Source organism: Lolium rigidum, chromosome 7 (assembly GCF_022539505.1).
Source record: "Lolium rigidum isolate FL_2022 chromosome 7, APGP_CSIRO_Lrig_0.1, whole genome shotgun sequence".
NCBI lineage: Eukaryota > Viridiplantae > Streptophyta > Magnoliopsida > Poales > Poaceae > Lolium > Lolium rigidum.
Window position 1 is genome coordinate 104,543,983 of NC_061514.1, and position 20,444 is coordinate 104,564,426.

General features: G+C 47.7%; 2 protein-coding genes across 6 annotated transcripts; both read right to left on the reverse strand.

Annotated features, from left to right (window-relative positions):
* Positions 1-2,444: 2,444 nt before the first annotated feature.
* Positions 2,445-11,307, reverse strand: LOC124678522 (mitochondrial pyruvate carrier 1-like). Its single transcript, XM_047214395.1, has 5 exons — positions 11,174-11,307; positions 10,917-11,014; positions 3,150-3,204; positions 2,918-3,053; positions 2,445-2,715 (listed from the first exon to the last, which is right to left on the reverse strand). The coding sequence occupies exons 2-5, from the start codon at positions 11,010-11,012 to the stop codon at positions 2,679-2,681; spliced, it is 324 nt and encodes a 107-aa protein (XP_047070351.1). The 5' UTR covers positions 11,013-11,014; positions 11,174-11,307; the 3' UTR covers positions 2,445-2,678.
* An 800-nt stretch (positions 11,308-12,107) lies between these two features.
* Positions 12,108-17,085, reverse strand: LOC124676537 (EVI5-like protein). 5 transcript variants are annotated; one of them, XM_047212578.1, is made up of 10 exons: positions 16,732-17,085; positions 15,894-16,058; positions 15,226-15,421; positions 14,598-14,768; positions 14,392-14,508; positions 13,855-14,052; positions 13,067-13,126; positions 12,894-12,992; positions 12,575-12,622; positions 12,108-12,481 (listed from the first exon to the last, which is right to left on the reverse strand). In XM_047212578.1, the coding sequence occupies exons 2-10, from the start codon at positions 16,034-16,036 to the stop codon at positions 12,323-12,325; spliced, it is 1,191 nt and encodes a 396-aa protein (XP_047068534.1). In that variant the 5' UTR covers positions 16,037-16,058; positions 16,732-17,085; the 3' UTR covers positions 12,108-12,322. The 5 variants fall into 5 exon arrangements, with proteins under 5 accessions (XP_047068534.1, XP_047068533.1, XP_047068535.1 ...); XM_047212577.1 differs by having other exon boundaries at positions 15,894-16,064; XM_047212579.1 differs by lacking the exon at positions 12,575-12,622 and having other exon boundaries at positions 15,894-16,063; positions 16,732-17,082.
* Between the last annotated feature and the right edge of the window lie 3,359 nt (positions 17,086-20,444).

The window sequence follows — 20,444 nt, forward strand, 5'->3', positions numbered from 1 at the left end:
GGCTAAATTGCCCGTGTATCTGTATTATAGTAGATCGCATCTTAGTTTGGAAGTTAGAGTTTAACCCGTGCACGGTTTGGTGCACGCCCGAATTAGAAAGTCCCCCGGACTATAAATATGTATCTAGGGTTTATGAAATAAACAACAATCATCGTTCACAACAAACACAAACCAGGCGCATCGCCACCCCTTCTTCGAGGGTTTCCTTCCGGGTAAGCATCATGCTGCCTAGATCGCATCTTGCGATCTAGGAAGTATGTATTTATTCGTCTACCTTGTGCTACTCGTGCTGAAGCGTTGTTGATGGCGAGTAGCACTGCTTATCTTAGGTGTTTTGGGGCTTGCATTGATGCTTTTCTTATGCATATCTGCTTAGCAATGCCGTCCCTTGACACCTAGCTGCCCTTACGCCTATCTGGGCGTAAGGGCAGCATCTTGCTTGTTCGGTACTTAGTAGATCCGATGCAAGGATTAGTTTAATATCTGCATGATTAGGCCTTATGCTGGGGTTGGAGGATCCGGTAGTGCGCTAGGTGCTGTTTACCGTTCCTATAAGGGATGTTCCGGGAATTAACGTAATGTTGGTTTTTAGGCCTCTTCTAGGGATAGTTTGCATCATCTTTCGTATCTGCTAGGCCCAACTACGTGTAGGATGTTCCGGTTATGCGGTGAAAACCCTAAACTGTCGTAGATTGGTTTAGCTTTGTGTTGATCAAGCAGGATCCCCATGTCATTGCAAATCCAGCGTGAACCATGGGGCGATCAGCTCTTTGAGCCGATCCACAGGGCAACCTGAGAGCCGATAGGGCTCGTATTTAATGTTTACGTGTCTACCATGCAGGAACAATCGAAGCAATCTAACACCTTCCTGATCGGGTCTAGGTCGGGTGGCACGCCCTTGCAACCGCCGGGACGTGAGCAGGAAACTTGCGGGACGACGCGAGGTGCCAGGGTCCACTAAGCGGCCTTGGGAGCCTCCCGGCTCTTCGTGTTGCTTAACCACTGCTCGCCGGTGAGTTTTGGCAGGCAACAACTTCACCAACAGCGCCGCCTTCGCCGCTTCCTTGTCGTTCTGCTCCACCTTCACCTCCGGCTTCGGGATGAGGAGGGCAACATCACCACGCCTTTGTTGTTGTCGGCTCCCGCTGCCGCTGCCGACGCGCCTCGGATTGACGTGCGTCGCCGGCTCCTCCTTCACCACGTGCTTGCGGACGGTGTAGGGCGCGGAGCGGTGCGACTACGACGGCGTCGATCGGGCCGGCCTTGACGAGGAAGAGTTGGACGTCCTCCTCGGCTGCCAGCGCGCTGCGGGAGACGGTGGCGCTGAGCACGGCTCCTCCAACGTTGGAGCACCGTTCTGGATGCCGTCGATGACGTTCTCCAGGGTGCTCCCCGGAACGCCCCAGAAGAGGAGGCGCTCGTCCCTGTTTCAGCTGTTCGGCCCGCCGACGAGGCCGGTGGTGTTGTGCATCTCCATGCCGCATTGCACCTGGAAGTAGGCGATCCACGAGGCGTCGTTGCCGGTGGCCGCCCAGGTCGGATCGGCCCGCTCGTCGGCGTCGAGTGCAGACCGTCGGGCCCTAATGGTGTCCCTCCAGCGCTGCGTGCCCGGTGACGGCGGCAGCGGGACACCTATGCCGTTCACGGCCATCTTCCAGCCGCCGCTGCTTGGCATGCACATGTCCGGCGGGACGGGATATCCCGCGCGGTACAACGCCCACGCCTCCTTCATGGTGAGGCTGCCGTGGCCGAAGCCGTTCACCGCGGCGATCTTGCGGGAGGACGACGACAGTGGTTGGAGCGGCGAGGAGAAGATCTGGGAGCGACGAGGGGAAGATTTGTGAGCGGTGAGAGATTGGGATGAACCGCAGTGCCTCTTAATGTACAACAGCGGCAAGCGAAGCGGCAGTGGGTCGTTGGACGCAATAACGCCGGCGCGTACGGCCACGCGGCCATGCACAACGAGATGCGTCTCTGCGTCGCCTAGGAAAACTGGGACGCCATTAACGTCGCTTGACCAAAAGTAGGCGACGGGATTTTAGGCTTCCGAACCGCTGACACGTCGGCCCCCCCACGCCTCGCTTTTCGTTATGTCCGGTGTGCCCGGAGCATCCCTGTGGGGTGGTGACGGGCTCGGGGCGCCGGACACCATATTAGACCGTGCCAGACAAAAAACGGCTTTGGAAAACGCGGCTGAAAACGTTTGTTTTGTCCGGCGTGCCTCAAATCTCCTTGGGGGGGCGTGAATGGAGATGCACTGAGACTTCCTCCTATACTCCTCTCAGTCTCTCACCCACCTTCCTGTTTCGTCTAAATCTCACCCCAAATTCTCCCGATCTCATCCCAATTTCTGTAAGAACTCTACGGCCAGAGAACAGCGTGCAGAGAACGAGATCAGTGCAGAGAGAATTAACAGTAAAATCAAGCAGTGACTCTAGGCTGCAGATCTTGCACTCAGACTATGTGCATTGAAAAAATATGGCATGAATCAGGTTTCATGAACAGGAGGCTGTAACCCTACATCAGGTCAGAGGCAGGAGTATCATGCTGCGTAACACGCAAATCGCTCCATTACAGGATGAGCATTGCAAAGCTTCAGGAACAAATTTTAATTATTCAACTGAAATGCCGACTGTGGAGTCACATGGCCTCTGACTTCAGAAACAACGTTTTCCTCCTTACTGTTGGGCCTCCGGCACTTTCTTGTCCAGATACCTGTCAAATCCAAACAAAGACATCAACATCATTTTACCATAGCATACACTTCGGTACAATCCTCGTATTACAACCGATAGGAGTTTAATCAATATACTGCAGGTATAATTGCAAAATGGAACACCATGCATCTGGTAAATGTTTGGTGGTGGGCTACTACTAATGACAGGAAGCAGGAACAATTGTGCTGCCGACGTCTTACCCTTGAGCCTTAGCGCAGCGAGATAAATGGTAGAGCTGGACGGTTTCATTGGAGGCATGGCACGCCAAAAGCAAGTAGTTTCGGGGCTGTACCATCCATGCGAACCTCATAAAGAGTCCAGAATACACACACATGGCTACATAAAAATAATAGGCGTTATTGATTAAGTTGAGATCAGTTCATCGAACTGGAATTGCGGCTTGTGCGACAGATCTCTGAGTATTTCACCTACCTGCTGTCATATTGCCGGATATCATTTCAGGAGGCTTGTTCAAGTCAACCAAGCCCTGCAACCAAAATAAAATTAGAGGGATAATTCACTATAGTGTCCAGATGATAAATGTTAAGTAAAGTCAAGGTAGAACCTAAGGCGACTATTCAATTACGGAAGCCTATTTCCTTACTCCCGACCAACATACTCCCACATCTGATCTATCACTTGCACAAATGTGTTATAATCATTTATGTGAATGATGAAGAGTTCATCAATTGCTCATCCTCGCGCCGCCTAAGAAAACTTTGAAGAGGATGGAAAAAATTGAGCAAGGTTTTCTCTGGGAGGGACGCACCGCTGCCAACGGCGGCAGTTGCCAATGAACTGGTGGCGTGTGTTCCGGCCAACCTCCCTTGGTGGCCTCGTGCTACGTACTAGATCGCGGACCTCGCGTCTCGCACAGGTATCTGGATCATAGTCTCGAATTCGATTACACTTTGGAAGAGTTTGTGCGGAAGAGGAGATCTAAGAGGAAAGAAGGGGAGAGCGAGTCTGCTCAGTACATTCAACGATAGCCTCTCATGTCGATCCTCAGGCAGAGATCACGTGCTCTGCCGCTGTGTCCTTGGCGGGCTGGGCCTGTCGTCCCTTGGGCCTTGCCTTGTGCTCCTGGGCCCGCCTGATGTCCCGTTGACGACGTCGCCTATGGTGTGGTGTCGTAGCATTCCCCCCTTCTTGAGAAACTGCTTGCCCCCAAGCAGGTGCTCCAGGGAAACGGCAACGCAGTGCAGCTTCCGATTCCCAAGTGCAGAGAGTAGCAGGGAGCCCTGTCCAGGAAACCAGCACTTGCGGAATGTGTCCCCGTCCATGTCGGATAAGACGATTCTGCTGTACCTTTGCAGGCTGAACCAGGAAAAGTTCATCAGTGAGGAAATTGAAAGAAAGGTCGGTTGTATGCACCTGACTGGGAGGAACCATCTTCTTCAGTTGTGAAACATGGAGCACTGGATGAACTTGGCTATTGTCCGGAAGCCGTAACTTGTATGCTACCTTACCAACACGAGCCAGAATTTCATAAGGCCTGAAATACTTGAATGACAGCTTGTGATTTGCTCGTTTAGCAACAGAAGTTTGAGCATATGGCTGCAGCTTCATATAAACTTTGTCGCCCACTGCAAATTCTCTTTCTGATCGCTGCTTATCCTCCTGATGCTTCATACGCTGCTGCGCTCGTAACAAGTGTTGTTGGAGTAACACTGCTGTTTCCTGACGCTGCTGCAGCCACCCAGCCAAGTCAGGAGAAGTGGAGGACTGCAAGTTACTGACTCCCAAGTGTCTTGGTTTGTAGCCATAGAGTACCTCGAAGGGTGTCTTACCAAGAGCTGAATGATAGTTCGTGTTGTACCAGTATTCTGCCAACGGCAACCACTGAGCCCACTGCTTCGGCGAAGCGTGCACCGCGCAACGCAAATACGTCTCGAGGCATTGGTTTAACTTCTCTGTCTGGCCGTCTGTTTGTGGGTGGTGAGCCGAACTCATGTTCATCTTGGTGTCAGAAAGACGAAACAGTTCTTGCCATAATTTGCTTGTGAAAAGAGGATCTCGGTCCGAGATGACAACACTTGGTAACCCGTGGAGCCGATAGACAGTGTCAATATATTTCTGTGCCACTGTCAATGCAGTGAATGGATGGCGGAGAGGGATGAAATGACCATATTTGGTATATTTGTCGATGATCACTAAGATGCTGTCGTACTTGTTGGACTTGGGCAAACCACTCACGAAATCCATGCTGACTGTATTCCAAGCTTCTGTCGGGATGGGAAGAGGGCTAAGCAATCCTGGAGTGCGCACGTTCTCCGATTTGGCCTGCTGACATACAGTGCATTGTTGCACATACTGCCTGACATGTTCTTTCATTTTTGGCCAAGCAAATAATTCCTTGATTCTTTGATATGTAGCTAAGAATCCAGAGTGACCTCCAATTCCACTGTTGTGCAGAGATAGCAGAATAGCTTGATGTGCCTCAGTATTGTTACCCAGCCAGAGTCTATCCTTGTAGCGAATGAGCCCCTGCTGCAGCGAGTAGCCATTTTTGTTGGGGCTGGAGAGGGAAAGTTCCTGTAGCAGTGCTTTTGTTTGCTCATCTGCAGCATAACCATCAGTAATAGATTCGAGCCATTTAGGGCGAGACAGGGAGATGGCATAGAGTGCATTGTCAGCAGGGAGACGAGACAAGGCATCTGCTGCTGAATTTTCCTTTCCTTTTCGGTAGACCAACTTATACTGCAGCCCCATAAGCTTGGTGAATGCCTTGTGTTGCATTTCACTTGTGAGCTTCTGGTCAGAGAGATGGACCAAACTGCGGTGGTCTGTAATGATGGTAAAGGGAGCGTGATGGAGATAAGATCGCCATTTGTCCACTGCTAGTAGAATGGCCAAACACTCTTTCTCATATGTGGACATTGCCTGTGCCACCGGGCCTAGTGCTTTGCTCAAGTAAGCAATAGGATGTCCTTTCTGCATAAGGACCGCACCCACTCCTCGCTTGCAGGCGTCTGTTTCCACGGTGAATGGTAATTGGAAATCTGGTAGTGCCAGTACTGGGGCCTCCTGTAAGAGTTTCTTCAGGTGTTCAAAGGCAGCTTGATGTGTTTGTGTCCACTGGAATAAGGTGTCCTTTTTCAATAAGTTTGAGAGTGTGCGACTGATCAGGCTGTACCCTTGGATGAACTTCCTGTAATACCCCGTGAGTCCAAGGAACCCACGAACTTGTTTCGTGTTTGTTGGTGTAGGCCATTGTTGGACAGCTTGTACTTTGCTGGGGTCAGTGGCTACCCCTTGGTTGCTGATTATGTGCCCCAGGTACTCTAGTTTCTGTTGCGCAAAGGAGCATTTACTCTGCTTGACAGATAACTGATGTTGCTGCAAGAGCAAGAACACTTGTTGCAGGTGCTGCAGATGGGCAGACAAGGTAGGACTGTATATCAGGATGTCATCCATGAATACAAGAACGCACTTGCGTATCAGAGTAGCAAAGATGGAATTCATTGCAGACTGAAACGTCGCTGGAGCATTTGTAAGGCCAAATGGCATGACTTTGAACTCATACAGCCCAAGGTGAGTTTTAAAAGCCGTTTTGTGTTCATCTGGGGGTACTAACCGAATCTGATGATACCCCGCTCGAAGATCTATCTTCGTGAACCATTGAGAGCCTGCCAATTCATCAAGGAGTTCATCTACTATTGGCATGGGGTATTTATTTTTTACTGTCAAGCTGTTGAGTCCCCTATAATCCACACAAAAGCGCCATGAGCCATCTTTTTTCCTGACCAAGAGTACTGGAGAGGCAAAAGGACTGGTGCTCTCTTGAATCAAGCCTTTCCTGAGCATTTCCTGAACTTGCTTTTCAATTTCATTCTTCTGATGTGGTGCATATCGATAGGGCTTGACATTGACAGGTGTTGCGCCTGGTAGTAGAGGAATGTGGTGATCAAAAGTCCTATGCGGGGGTAGTGATGTAGTTTCTTGGAAGAGGTTGTTGTGCTGTTGTATCAGTTGCTGCACTGGAGCTGGTATAGTCTCTGTCACTGGTGGTGCATGATCGTCTTCAATGGGCCATAATTCCAGCAGTTGACAGACTTCACCACTTTGAATTAGACCATGTAGAGTTGCAGCAGAAATGACTGTGCAAGATTCCAAGTTTGCCTGGACCCCTCTGAGAGTTATCCTAGCGCCTTCATGCTTGAATCTCATTGTCTTTTTCTGCCAATTGACCCACATTTTGCCATTGTTTTGATTTTCCAACCAGTCCATACCCAGAATAATGTCATAGGAACGCAATGGCAAGATCTTGAGGTCAGTTGTGAATTTGTGGCCCTGTGTAAACCAAGTAACTCCTGGTAGAAACTCGGAGCAGTCAATGGTGCCTCCTCCTGCCACCTTGACCTTGGACAGTGGCATTTGAGATACAGGTTGCTGTAGCCTATCAGCCAATGTTTTGCTGATGAAGTTGCTTGTACTGCCTGAGTCAATCAGTATAAGAGCTGTATACTTGCCAACCTGCCCTTGTAATCGCATACTTCGTCTGCTTGTTGTCCCAGATAGTGCCTGTACGGAAACTTTCATCATCTGTTCAGTATCTGTGTCCTCAGCCCCAGATTCAGATGTCTCGGTGTCAATATCCTCCACTGGTGTTGGATGCTCGATTTGCAGTGCCTCAAGTAGTTCTTCGAGCACATGAAGCTGGACTTGTGATGGGCACTTGTGTCCAGGAGCATATTTCTCCCTACACTTGAAGCATTCTCCTCTAGCACGGCGTTGAGCACGCAGAGAATCGAACTTGCTGACAGATGCAACGGCTGGTTTATCTCCTGCTTTCTTTTCCTCAGGAGGAGCCCCCAAAAATCCCGGCAGTTGCCCATGCTGTTTGAATTTGACCCGCAGGGCATCTCGCTGAGTGTATTTGTTTGAACTTGGAGTCGTATCTTCCACCAATAGAGTTTCCTGCGTTTGAGCCAAGGAATACGCCAGATCAACAGTTCCAGGATTTTGCAAAGCAATAGCTCTACGAATGTCATGTTTAAGACCAGCGATGAACCTTCTCACAAAGAAAGTCTCATCATAGGAGTGGTTATATATCAGAATCTTGTGCATCAACTCCTCAAATTTGTGTGCATATTCATCTACTGAACCCGTTTGTTTATGTGTAAAGAATAAATCCATGAATTTGGCATACTTGTCCCTATTGAACTTTGAAAAGACCCCTACACATAACTCCGGCCAAGTGGCAACACTATGCAAGGCCTCATAGGTTTGTAGCCATAATGCAGCATTACCTCTAAAGTGCATAGTTGCAAAATCTACCCACAGATTACTTTGCACATTATAAAGCTTAAAGTATTTTTCACAACTCTTTTTCCACCATTTTGGGTTATCTCCATCGAACTGTGGAAAATCTGACCTAGGCAGCCTAGGACCTGAGTGACTACGGTGATGTGGTGTGTATGTGTTCTCAGTTTCAGCAATTTCATCCTCTTCATCGGACACCACATAATTTTCAGGGTTTGTATCAGTGAGCTCACCCCTGACCAGGGCACGACTGGAGGTGCGATCCTCTCCAGTACAAGCACCCTGGTGATTGTGTTGCTGACGGCGCCGTTCCGGCCGAAGCGAGCCCGGGTCCAAATCGATGGTGCCCGGGGTCGAGCGTGGTCCTCGCCTTCTCCATGATGTCGAGGCGCGACGCCGCCGGCTCCATCGGCCGCTTCAAGTCGACGACGGAGCGATCCGGGGCTGTGTTGGCACGAATCACCCGGTCCCGAGTTGTGTCGACCTTGGTGGTGTTGCGGACGATCTCTGGCGGGAGAGCGCCAACCTGTCGAGCACGGCGTTGATGTCGGAGATGCGGGCGGCGTTGGCTTGCCCCGCTTCTGCCGTCGCCTTGTTGGCTTCCGCTGTCGCCGCAATCAGTTGCCGGAGATCGGCGACCGACAGCTCCGCCATCTCCACACGCTCCGTGAGGGTCAATCGACCGGATCTCGTCGTCGTGACTCACGCGACTCCCGTCGGACCGATCTAGGGTACACCGAAGGTGTTTTGCGCGAATTCACAAGGAATCCGCACCCGTCGTTCGGATTTATCAACAGGGAATCCGCGAATTCGCGATTTGGGGGAAAATTTTCCGGGATCGAAACTGCTCTGGTACCACTTGCTACGTACTAGATCGCGGACCTCGCGTCTCGCACAGGTATCTGGATCATAGTCTCGAATTCGATTACACTTTGGAAGAGTTTGTGCGGAAGAGGAGATCTAAGAGGAAAGAAGGGGAGAGCGAGTCTGCTCGGTACATTCAACGATAGCCTCTCATGTCGATCCTCGGGCGGAGATCACGTGCTCGCGGCTGTGTCCTTGGCGGGCTGGGCCTGTCGTCCCTTGGGCCTTGCCTTGTGCTCCTGGGCCCGCCTGATGTCCCGTTGACGACGTCGCCTATGGTGTGGTGTCGTAGCACCTCGGCATCCTTGAGTGCACCGGGCTGGCGTTGCGCTTACGGTGACAATGCCTTAGCAGAATCGACAGCAACAGAGAGTGGAGTGGCCTTCATCTCCAATTCTCCGCCGAGGAAAAGGACTTCTTCGCCTCCACCACCATGGCCCTCGGCAACGGACAGACCGCCAAATTTTGGGAGGACCGCTGGATCAACGGCTGGTCTGTCCGCGAGCTTGCGCCACAGCTGTATGCCTGCATTCCTAAACGATGACACAAGATTCGAATGCTGGCTGACAGCCTTGACGCACACCGCTGGGCCAGAGACATCCACGGCACCCTTGGCGTCCATGAGGTGGGGTAGTACATCCACCTATGGCAAATGATCGAGCACACACAATTAAACATGGAGGACGACAAGCTGCTCTGGAAATGGCATGCTTCTGGGAAGTACACGGCTAAATCTGCCTACCTGGCGACATTTCAGGGTTCTACCAACTGCGCCTTTTGGAAGCTCATATGGCAAAGTTGGGCCCCTAACAAGGTCAGGTTCTTCCACTGGCTTGCCAACATGGACAGATGCTGGACATCAGAAAGGCTGGCTAGACGTGGGCTTCAGCACCACCCCAGGTGCCTGCTGTGTGACCAGGCTATGGAGACAATCCACCACCTGTTCATCACCTGTCCATTCTCCCGGCAAACCTAGCATGAGATCTTGTCGTGGCTTCGCATGACCTGCAATGCGCCCTCTGATGAAGCTCGCCTGGTCGACTGGTGGCATGCTGCCAAGCAGAACACCGCAATGCTGTGTCATCGAGAGAGCACCACCCTCCACCCACGACCTGTGTGCCAGGATCAAAGAGGAGGCAAGATCATGGGCCACGGCAGGAGCAAAGGGGCTCAGGAACGTCATGCCTACAACCTGGGATGTTCATTGAATTCTGGCTGTGTAATAACACTGTGTAAACCTCTTAGGAGGCGCGCAACAACTTCTATCTATAATCTATTCGATGAAATGAAACGCGAAGATTAATTTGCGTTTTCTCGAAAAATGATGAAGAGTTCCGAGGTGCTTATTTGAAAGATAAACAAATGTATCAGTGCATTTCATAAACACGAATGCCTATTATGCCACGAAATCATTGTTAAATAGTTCACGACAATAGGCTTGCCCAAGATTTCGCAATTTTATTGTTTGCGCAACAATCTGGGAGATATAAACTCCCACATTCGAATGGCATTACATGTGTGCAGTTGGAAACACTAACAATACACTATTAACAAGCAGATTGGAGATTATGATCCAACAAAATCAACTTTGTTATCTACCAATTTTGCGCACCACGTCTGCCAAGTTAAGCTCCATAAGCAATTGGCAAGCATCCTGAGGCCGAGAGGCTTCTATATCAGGATAATAGCATGGAACAACTAACAACTATGAATACAGTTATTAGTAGTGTTACAAACAAAGTGGGAAAAGGCTGGTTAATTTAAGTTGAAAGATAACCCCCTCCCAACCGGCTCCAAGGTGGAAGAGAAACTCTATCTGCATATGATACTGACAGAGTATTTAACTAAGCCGAAACAAAGAGCTGTCTGTTTCAACATTTACCATTTGTAGCACCTGTCAAATGTTCCTCGAGCAGAATTATTTGCTTGATTGATACGTTTATATCAAATCCAGAGCGGCAATAAGACCGCATAGGGGGACTACAGTACTACAGTCGTCGCAATCGACTAAACTGCACGCGCAGGTTTAGGGAAGAAACCATATGCAGGATCCACGAAGTGCGTGCGTACCGCGAGGACGAAGCCCCAGTTTGCGACGGGACCCCAGAAGTGGGTGGTCTTGGGCCCGACGGGGCTGTTCACGAACGACTTGAACGCCGTCGCCATGCCTGCCACGCCAAAACCAAATCGAATCATCCACCGAAATTGATTTCCGCAGCAGCAGCAGTAGGGTATACGGTACGCGGCGGGATCTGATCATCGGATTCACGTAAGCAGATCCGCCCCAGCCTGGAGAGACAAAAGAGTGTGGGAGAGAGCCAAGGGACCTCGAGCGGATGACTCGACGGCTGCCTGCCGGAGAGGATGGCCGACCAGTTGACGGGCGACGGCGGAGGCGAGTTCAGGGGAAGGAGAGATGTTTGGTGGCGCAGATGGAGAGTGGGGATTTGGGGAATGTTTCTTTTTTAGATTCTTTTTTCTGCTTATTTTTCATCCGACGGCTGAGCATGCAATTATGTCTAGGTGCGCTTACGTCTGCCCTTCAAAATTTGTGTGTGTATTGATCTTGGCCAAGAATTTTATAGATCTTCGGAATGTCATTTTCCCTTTGCTCCTTCATAATCTGATAAGAGCATCTCCAGTCGCTGTCAGCGTCCACGAGGGATTTGGGGGCGCCGACCAAGCGATCCGGTCGCGTGCCCCAAAGGCCGCATCGGTCCGGACGTGCTCCAAATGTTGTCCGGCGTCCCTAGCCCATCCCCTGTGTATAGAGTCTCTACCGGGGACGCCGGACACAACTTTTACACTTACTTTTTGTTTGGAGGTCGCGTTTGGGGGACGTGGCTAGAAAAGGGACCTTTTCCAAACGAAAATTTTGTCCGGACGTCCCCCAAACGACTAATCCGGCGCTTTGTCCGGACATCGTTTGGGGGACGCGACTGGAGATGCTCTAAAACTTTGCTGAGCTTGGCCTCGAATTTTATAGGGTTTTGGAATGTCATCTTCTCTTGGTCCTTCTAAACATGATAAAAGTTTACTGAGCTTGGCCTCAAATTTGATAGGGTTTTGGATGTCATCTTCCCTTGCTCCTTTTAAATATGATATGATAAAAGTTTCAAGGATATTAGGACTTCACACATGTTTACCACGGAGAACTATTTCGTTCATGCTTACGCTTTAAAGCGCTACCAACAAATGACATGTTTTCTTAATTGCGCACACAGAAAGAAAAACCTGGTACTGGCAGGTACAAACAACAGGTAAACAATGCAATGTATACCCGATATGATTATTGAACATTATTCATCTCGTAGCGAATATTTACAGTTCCGCCAGCAACGAGAACAAAATACAACATGAAGAACCTTTGTGGTTATGGCTTGATATACAAAAATAAAACATTATTATGGGTAATCGTAGCCCTATACAACGCATATACAACCAGGTGGCTCAGTTTGCAGCACAAGAATTGTCAGTTATTTTTTACCAACATTTGAGTTGGACAAGACCTGGCTGCCAACCCTGCGCATAGATTTTGATTTGAGGGGCTGAAGCCGCTTACTACTTGAGCTTGCGTTGGGACCCTCCAATCGTTTCCGGTACTCTTTCTCAAGCTCCTCGAGATGACCCAACACCTGAAAGTAAGATACTGGTTGTCAGTATCAATCTTGTACTGCAAACTCAGTCCTCCGATCATCCCCAAATGTAAAAGTGTTTACTCTTTGTACCATATCCATATGTGATACACCAACCATGGACCACCAAATAGGGGAGTTCTAAGAAACAAATATAGTCATATAAAGGAGACAATTTTTTACCAAACAAGAGAAAAGATAGTAAGTCGATAAACAGTAATGTTGCCATAATAAGATAAATAAGACCAATAAATATAGCACTACAGACAAGAAGATAAACAAGGGAACATATAATTCACAACAGTAATATTTCCATAATAAGATGAACAAGAGAAAAAATACAACTCAGAAAACAACGGACGTACTAATATAGTAAATAGTATCTCATCTGCTTCAAGAAACAGTTCATCACCTTAAATGAGAAGGCAATCGGCAATAGTTTATCTGGATCAGTTGCATCCTCTGGAAAATTTCTCAAGGAATGTAAAAGTTCCTCAAAAGGCAATTTGACCTGACAGAAGGTAACTTCAGTAATTCTTAAAAATGTCTTTCATGGGAAAGCAATACAAGCACCAAGAAACTTACCAGGTCATCATGGCAGAATCTCAATAGAGCCAGTCCAACTTGGAACACAACCTTAATACCCTGTAATTAGGACGACTCAATAATCAGCAAAAGCAAGTAAATCAGATACAATCAGGTTTTTTAATACTTGCATCTAGAAGATTGGTATATTGACAAACTTACAAGGATATAGTCATATGAAAGGACCACAAACATACATGTCTTTTGATTTTGAACATAAAAAGAGTATGGAATAAATGGAAACACAATCTCCTGTGACTTATTAGAAGAACATTTTAGTAGGACCCCACTGATAAGTGTTAGCTACATTCAATTTTTTTGTAACGCGTAAATAAAACTACAGGACATGTTCTCCAGAGCGCTTATCTGCAAGAGAACTTCACAATTATTAAAGGTGTAACTAATAGATCACAAAACGATTCTGTCTGGATCCTATATTGACACTGCAGTTCATCTGAAAATTAAATTTTAAGGTGCATTCGGTCATCCAAAGCAAACGAAGCCCGAAAAAACTCCACAATTGATATTATTTACCTATATATCTACATCAGACTCCACAGTTAGTGCGTGTTAAAATAGGCGATACTAGAACAAATAATGGTTATACAGGTCCTATAACATGCTTGCAAAATCAGTTAAGCACAGCTCACAACTCATAGGCGATACTAGAACAAATAATGGTTACACAGGTCCTATAACATGCTTGCAAAATCAGTTAAGCACAGCTCACAACTCATAAGTGGGATAAACATCAGACAGGAAACAAATATGAAGGGCGAGATTTTTACCTCATAAAGGAAGACATCCCAAACTCTAAGAGTCATAGGAAATGGAAAGGAATATGAGAAAACCGTGATAAACCATTGACTTGCATACATGCTTGGATTTATCATTTCTTCAATAAAATGTTCTCCCAACTTTGGCATGTGCTCTCTAACTAATCTCTCAAACTGAAACAGATATTGTTGCACAAGCGGCAAACCAGCCTGTTCAGGGAGTATAAACATTAACGTTTGTTAAAAAGTGCTCAGAATATACAGATTCCTTCCAAAAAAATCCATAATTTTGCATGTGATTAATTACTCAAAAGAAAGAAAAATATTTCTGAACAAGTGGCAAAACATGTGCCCAGGAGAAAAAACAGTAATTTTGGTTCAATAGTTAAGTATATCCAAATGAGAGGAAAAACTATAGTATAAGATGATGATAAGCATGACAAAAACACATCAGAACGGAAAAAAAAACTCTCATTCACCACTCTGAAGTAAAGTCATTTGAGTTGTGTGCTCACAGGAAAACAAAAAGCATCAAAGAAGTTTGATCACCTGATACAAGCCTTCCATTGGTGCATGGACAGCTCCTTTTAGCAAAGCTACAATTAACCAAAATGCATCCTCCTCGCTCATATAGAGAAGCAGCAACCCTGCTATAAATCCCATTCCCTGCATCATGATAGCGCAAAAGGAACAAGCATGTTAATCCAGAGAATATGCTCATCCCTAGGTAATACGCTGGCGGGGGGAACACAAACCTGCACATATCCAACGTCCCTATCATAAACAGAGTACGCTTTTAAAACGTTATACAGCGATCTTTGACCTGGGCCATGTCTCTGTTGGAAGAAAACATGAGATGGAAATGTACGCGATATGTCACGAATAATTTCCAATTCTGATGTTGATGTCTCGTATATGACCAGAGTCTGTCCAAAGAAAACATAGTTACATACAAAAATCACTCAAGTCTGGAATAAGTACAATAGAGGCGCTTGCACATAGTGCAGCGAAATATGAGCTTGAATAAGCATGATCTACAGAAGGTAAAATCCGTATAAATAATCTGCAGAGTTTAGCTAAAACGACATGTATTTATAAGATACAACAAAGGAATTTTAACCAGATCTGTAAATAATATGACTTTTCTTTAACCAGAAATATGACTTTTAACCAGATCTATAAATAATATGCTGGTTAAATAATATGATTTTAACCACAATTATTTATAAGATACACCAAAATAATATGACTTCTAAAACGACATCTATTTATGAACTGATGGAGTATTTTAAGAAGAATCGTAACTTTTCTTATCAGCTACAAAGAACCAACAATGCCAACATTAACGCCAAATGATTCAACCAAAAGGATGATTATGAGTACCTCATAAACACCAGGATTCATTAGCAGGAGGTCCCTGCTTCCTGAAATCAACTGCCAAACAAGCCCTCTGAGACAATCAGGAATTCCTTTCCTTATTCTTCTTTTGACCACATGAGGATTCCTTCTACAATATTGCTTCCAGTCGCTACCACCAGCACCTATCATCTTCCTCCACTTTCTTATCCTCCTTTCCTCTCTACAGTAACAAAAAGAATTTCCCATGAGGCAGATTTCTTAGAGAAATGAAAAGTTCACGGCTAATTTAGATAAGCCTGATCCATGCGGCAACATTGTACCAGGGTAAAAACATAAGCCAGATAGTAAATATGAAGTATACTTTATCATGCAAGGAGTCAAATATTTGACAGCCATTCTCACAAAAATTGCTAAGAAGGCCCATGCATAAGCATATAAATTTACCATGCGTCAACTACCAGAAACAGATATAGTTATGTCACAAGAAACATAGAACCAAGCGTCACTAGGTTGGCTAGTGGCATAAGAGTGCACACCCAGTCCAGAGTTTAATGTTAAGCCACATAGAAACGAACTAGAGTAATATATTCATAGAAATAGACAAGGTAACTGATAAAGAAGATTTACTGCCTCCGACTTAACTAGTCAAACATATAAGGGCTATAAGTATAACAAGAGACCCCCGGGAATACCTTCCGCGTTCATGTGTAGATCTGCTTTTCAGAACTCCCTCCTGAGAGTTACTTTGTTCTGTCTTTATAAAGCCAAATCTGTCCACGGACCGAGAAGAATCTGGTCCAGGTTCTATGTCATTGACTTCTTTCTTCTTGTCCATTTCAGTGAGCACTTGATGATACCTTCACTATATAGCGAGAAAGATACCCCGTCATTTATTTTGAAAATAACAGTATATTACTATAAAGTTGCCTGGCCTATGAATTTGAGTAAACTTGTGTCTGCGAATCGTATGGACTATATAAAATCAAAGGGAAATAAATTACACAAAAAGCACGTCGGCAACTAAATGCAGCTAGCGGATGACATCAATTCAGATTACTACATTGTTTCTCGTTGTCAAAATTAATGACGAAGAAACATCAGATGTGCAATGGATACGTGTGTCCTCCTTTGCAATGCTGCAACAGATTTAAGGTTAAGCTAAACAAGGGGTGTATGAAGGTTATTGAGAGTCGTCCTACTAATCACTGCCTGAACAAAAAATCAAATACTAGTAGCAAATCATACTTTAACTACAATCAATATATATCCACCAGGTATGAGTGGGGCATGGGGTCAGCTGAACCCTCAAAACCTTGAGAATGAGCATGCTGATATAAGCTGTGTCAGTTGATGGTAACAGATTGGGCACCCAAATGCAATGTGCATCCTAGGAATGGACATGGGGTCAACTGGGATCGAACAAACAATGGAATATAACAGTATAGTATAGTTCCAATCCGGAGTTGCTCATAAATGGAATACTAGAACAAAACTCGATCTTAATAACAACATTCTAGGCAAACTCCATACCTTCGGTGGAAGGATCAGGAGCGGGAGACCTTGTAGGAGACAGGCCGGGGAGGTGATGGGGGCCTCTGAATCACACGGGGCACGTGAATCTGTGATCAGAAGAAGAAAAACGAACCCTCTACTTGCTGCGCTAACAGCCCCCGCCCGCGTCGATTGTTTCTTGTCCGGCGACCGGAGCTGCCCGGCGGGGGGTTAGGGTGAGGGTGAAACGGGGACCCCGAATAGAGAGGGAGGCGGGGTGGGCGGTTAGCGGCAGTGGCGGCGTTGAGGCCGCAGGCCGTGGTTCCGGAGGAGGGGGCCGGCCGTGGTGGACGCCACGGGCAGCTGTCGGGGGAGGTAGGTGGAGCCGGTTGCGGGGAAGAAGAAGCAATTTGTTTTAAGAAGAAGATCTGGTTACATCTGACGCGTCCGCGTACCGGACTATACTCTAGTTTCTTTTCGTGAGGTTCCGGCCTGATTTTAGGTCTGGCAGACCGGAAAAAAAAATCCTTTACGACAGAATCGGTGGACCAACTCGAGCGGACGACGCGTGGCAATCCCAATTTAAAAGCACCTTAGCCAAAACCGAGCTGATACCCCACCTACCTTTTTTTTCCGAAGAGGCGAGGCCCCAAGAGACCTAGACTATGCTGCATTAGTCAAAGCGGTGGTACAAATTACATAAAGGAATACAATAGAAAAGAAAATTACAAACTAGTCCCTGGTTTTTCCAAAGACAGCCTCCAAAGTAAGTGTAGAAACGCAATCAGGCCCCTCTCTCACACCGCAGCTTGAGGATGAACTGCGCCGGCAACTGCTGTCTTCCTCGCCGGGGACAGAGCCACTTGGGAGGAAGAAAGTGTGAAGTGTCACCATCGCATCATCAAGATCAGGCCTCCGAAGGAGGTTGTTACGACGCCTACCTCGCGTCGGTTGATGGCTTCTCTGGGCATCAGAGATTGATGACCCGTCAGTGGTCACCGTGGGATAGCTCGAAGAAGAAGCAGCATGAGTCTCACCGGCCGCCAAGGAGTCCAAGTCACTACCGATGTCATCTCCCTCGCCGCCACGGCCGGCCAAGAGGGATCCAGGAGAAAAAGAAACTTGAGCTGCCGGCGGCAGCACTTATTGACTGAGCTCGCCTCGGATAGAAGCAAGGAACCACCGGGGACTTCTCCCTGATGCTACGCCATCGCATCGGGGAAGACGAGCTCCAAACCGCCTTATTTGCTGAGATGCCTGGGCCGAACTCGCGCATCAGCCACCACCCCCGCCACCGGGGCCGCGCCGCCGCACCACCCAACACCAAGAAGCTCTAGATCTGGCGCAGGAGAATTGGAGGCCTACTCCTAGACGCCACAATGGGACAACTACACCTAGCTACCTCTACTCCGGCGCCTTCCCCTCGCCATCTCAGGCCGGCAGCGCCGCTGGATATGGGTCGAGATCAGCCCGGCTCTCTTGAAGGGGCCTGCAACTAATGTTCACGCGTGGGAGAGAAGAGGGGGAATGAGAGCCTTTACTACTAGACTATACCCCACCTACCTCAGCCAGTCATCGGTTCGTTACGAGATGGGTCTCCGGCCGACGCACCGGCAAGCTCACGGGACGATCCGTCGGCGGTGTCGTGCGTAGGTGTGTCGAGGATGTAAGGGTACATTGCCCCTATGTGTGGTTTTGGTAACTAATGACAACCCCTATGGACTAATGTTTTCATTGAGTTTATATGAAGGAATATTCCATAGGTACTACTTGTTCTCCATGTGTTGGATTCAAGTATGGATGCCATGAAGATAAAGGTATACCTTGTGTATTGGCATCAAGATCATCGGTTTGAAGATACATATGTGATATGATCAAGAAGAAGAAATGAAGATGGAGTTCTTATGTGGAACTCAATATTAGCCATGCTCTATCTTATGTAAGTATGTGAAGATACAAGGTTGAGTTGGGCAAGTTCAAGATGAGCGTCTCAAGTGAATCACATACTTGAAGCTTGCCGTCCATTTGATGATAATGGACTTGTGAAGATGTGCATCAATGGAGCTTTCCCATCATAGTGTATGGGGGAGCATTTGTGAGTCGTCACGAAGCAACATTGGTCAAGAGAGGAATTCCGGCTTGAGTGAAGCTTGAAGAGTTATCATCAAGATCAAGCGGGATGCGCAAGGCAAAGGTATGGCCTTGCTAGGTTTTTCTTTTACCGGTCTCAAGGTGGATGTTGGGAGACCGGATTATAGGATAGATAGCCGCACTATTAAGAGGGGCTTTCGGTTGGGTAACTTGATCACATCGTCTTAGGGAGCTCAACCCTTTGCATACTTTGCATATCCTTATTGCCTCTTGGTGTTTCTCTATGTGAGGTTCTTGAGCTTGTTGCTAGCTTTACAACAAGCCCAAGTTCATCGAAAACGGAGTTCGCATGCATCTTCTATTGCGTTTTCGAGGTTGGGTGATTTTACCTGGTTATTCATGATATAAGGTTCTACCCTTTTATATTCATGATAAAATCCCCTCCTACAGTTTCTTGAGTTTGGACTTTCTATTGGATGGCATTTGTTATTATCTTTCCAACGGAATTTGTTTCATGTCAATCGGAGTTCGGGAGCAATAGTTATTAAAGAAAAAGGAAAGATGAGAAAAGAATAAAAAAGAAAAAGAGAAAAAGGGGAGGGAGCCGGTCGGCCGACCGGCCCAGCAACCGGCCCACCCGGTCCGCGACCGGGTCCGCGCGCCGGTGCCATCCGGCCGCCTCCGGGGCCTTTTGGCCTAAGTCCGTGCCGCGAGCCCGGTCCGTGGCCGGCCTGCCGGCATAGGCCCCGCCCGACCGGCCTCGCCCTCACTCCGCGGCCGGCAGGCCAGCTGCCCCCCCGGCCCGGCCGGATCCGCTCTGGCTGCCTTGGCCGCCGGAGGTCCACAGCCGGCCTCTCCCGCGCGGCTGAAGGATTTCCGCCGCCCGGCGCGGCATCTCGCCCGCCCGGTTCTTGGGCCGGTCGGACCGGGCAGGCCGCCGGCCTCCCCAGCCCAGGCTCCGGTCAACCGGCCTGGCAGCCGGCCTGGGCACCTTTTTTGCCCGATTTTAATGCGATTTTCACCCTACTTTTTCCCCAACGGTTATTTTTCTCCCTTGACTATAAATAGCCCTTCTTCCACCTTGAGCAACAACTTCTTCCCCTTTCTCTCACCTCCATTGTTGCATTTGAAGAAGTTGCTCTCTCCCTTGATTCCTCCAACCATTCTTGCTCATATTTGAGGATTTGAGAGAGGAGATCTAGATCTACACTTCCACCAAACCACTTCTTCTCTAAGTGAGGGAATCTCTTGGGATCTAGATCTTGGAGTCTTTAGTTGACTTTCCCCCTTGTTCTTCCTCTCCAATCTCATCCTACCATTCGTTGCTTTGGTGAGATTTGAGTGTGAAGGACTTGAACACCTCCGGTGTTCTTGCTTTGCATCATTGCATAGTGTTGAGCTCTCCACCACGATTTGTTCGAGTGAGAGACCGTGAGCTTGTTACTTGTGGTGACCCGGCATACCACTGCATGGTGTAGTATGCAAGTCTGATATAACACCAATGAAACACCGTTCCACTAGTATTATATCGCTCAGAGTGGTACAACAGAAACATATGCGGGTCCAAGGCATGTCTATAGAATTACGGCATTGACTCTCGTTACATAAGATCATCACGGCCTCCTACTTTACAATGAGGTAAAGCTGCAAATAAACTCCGG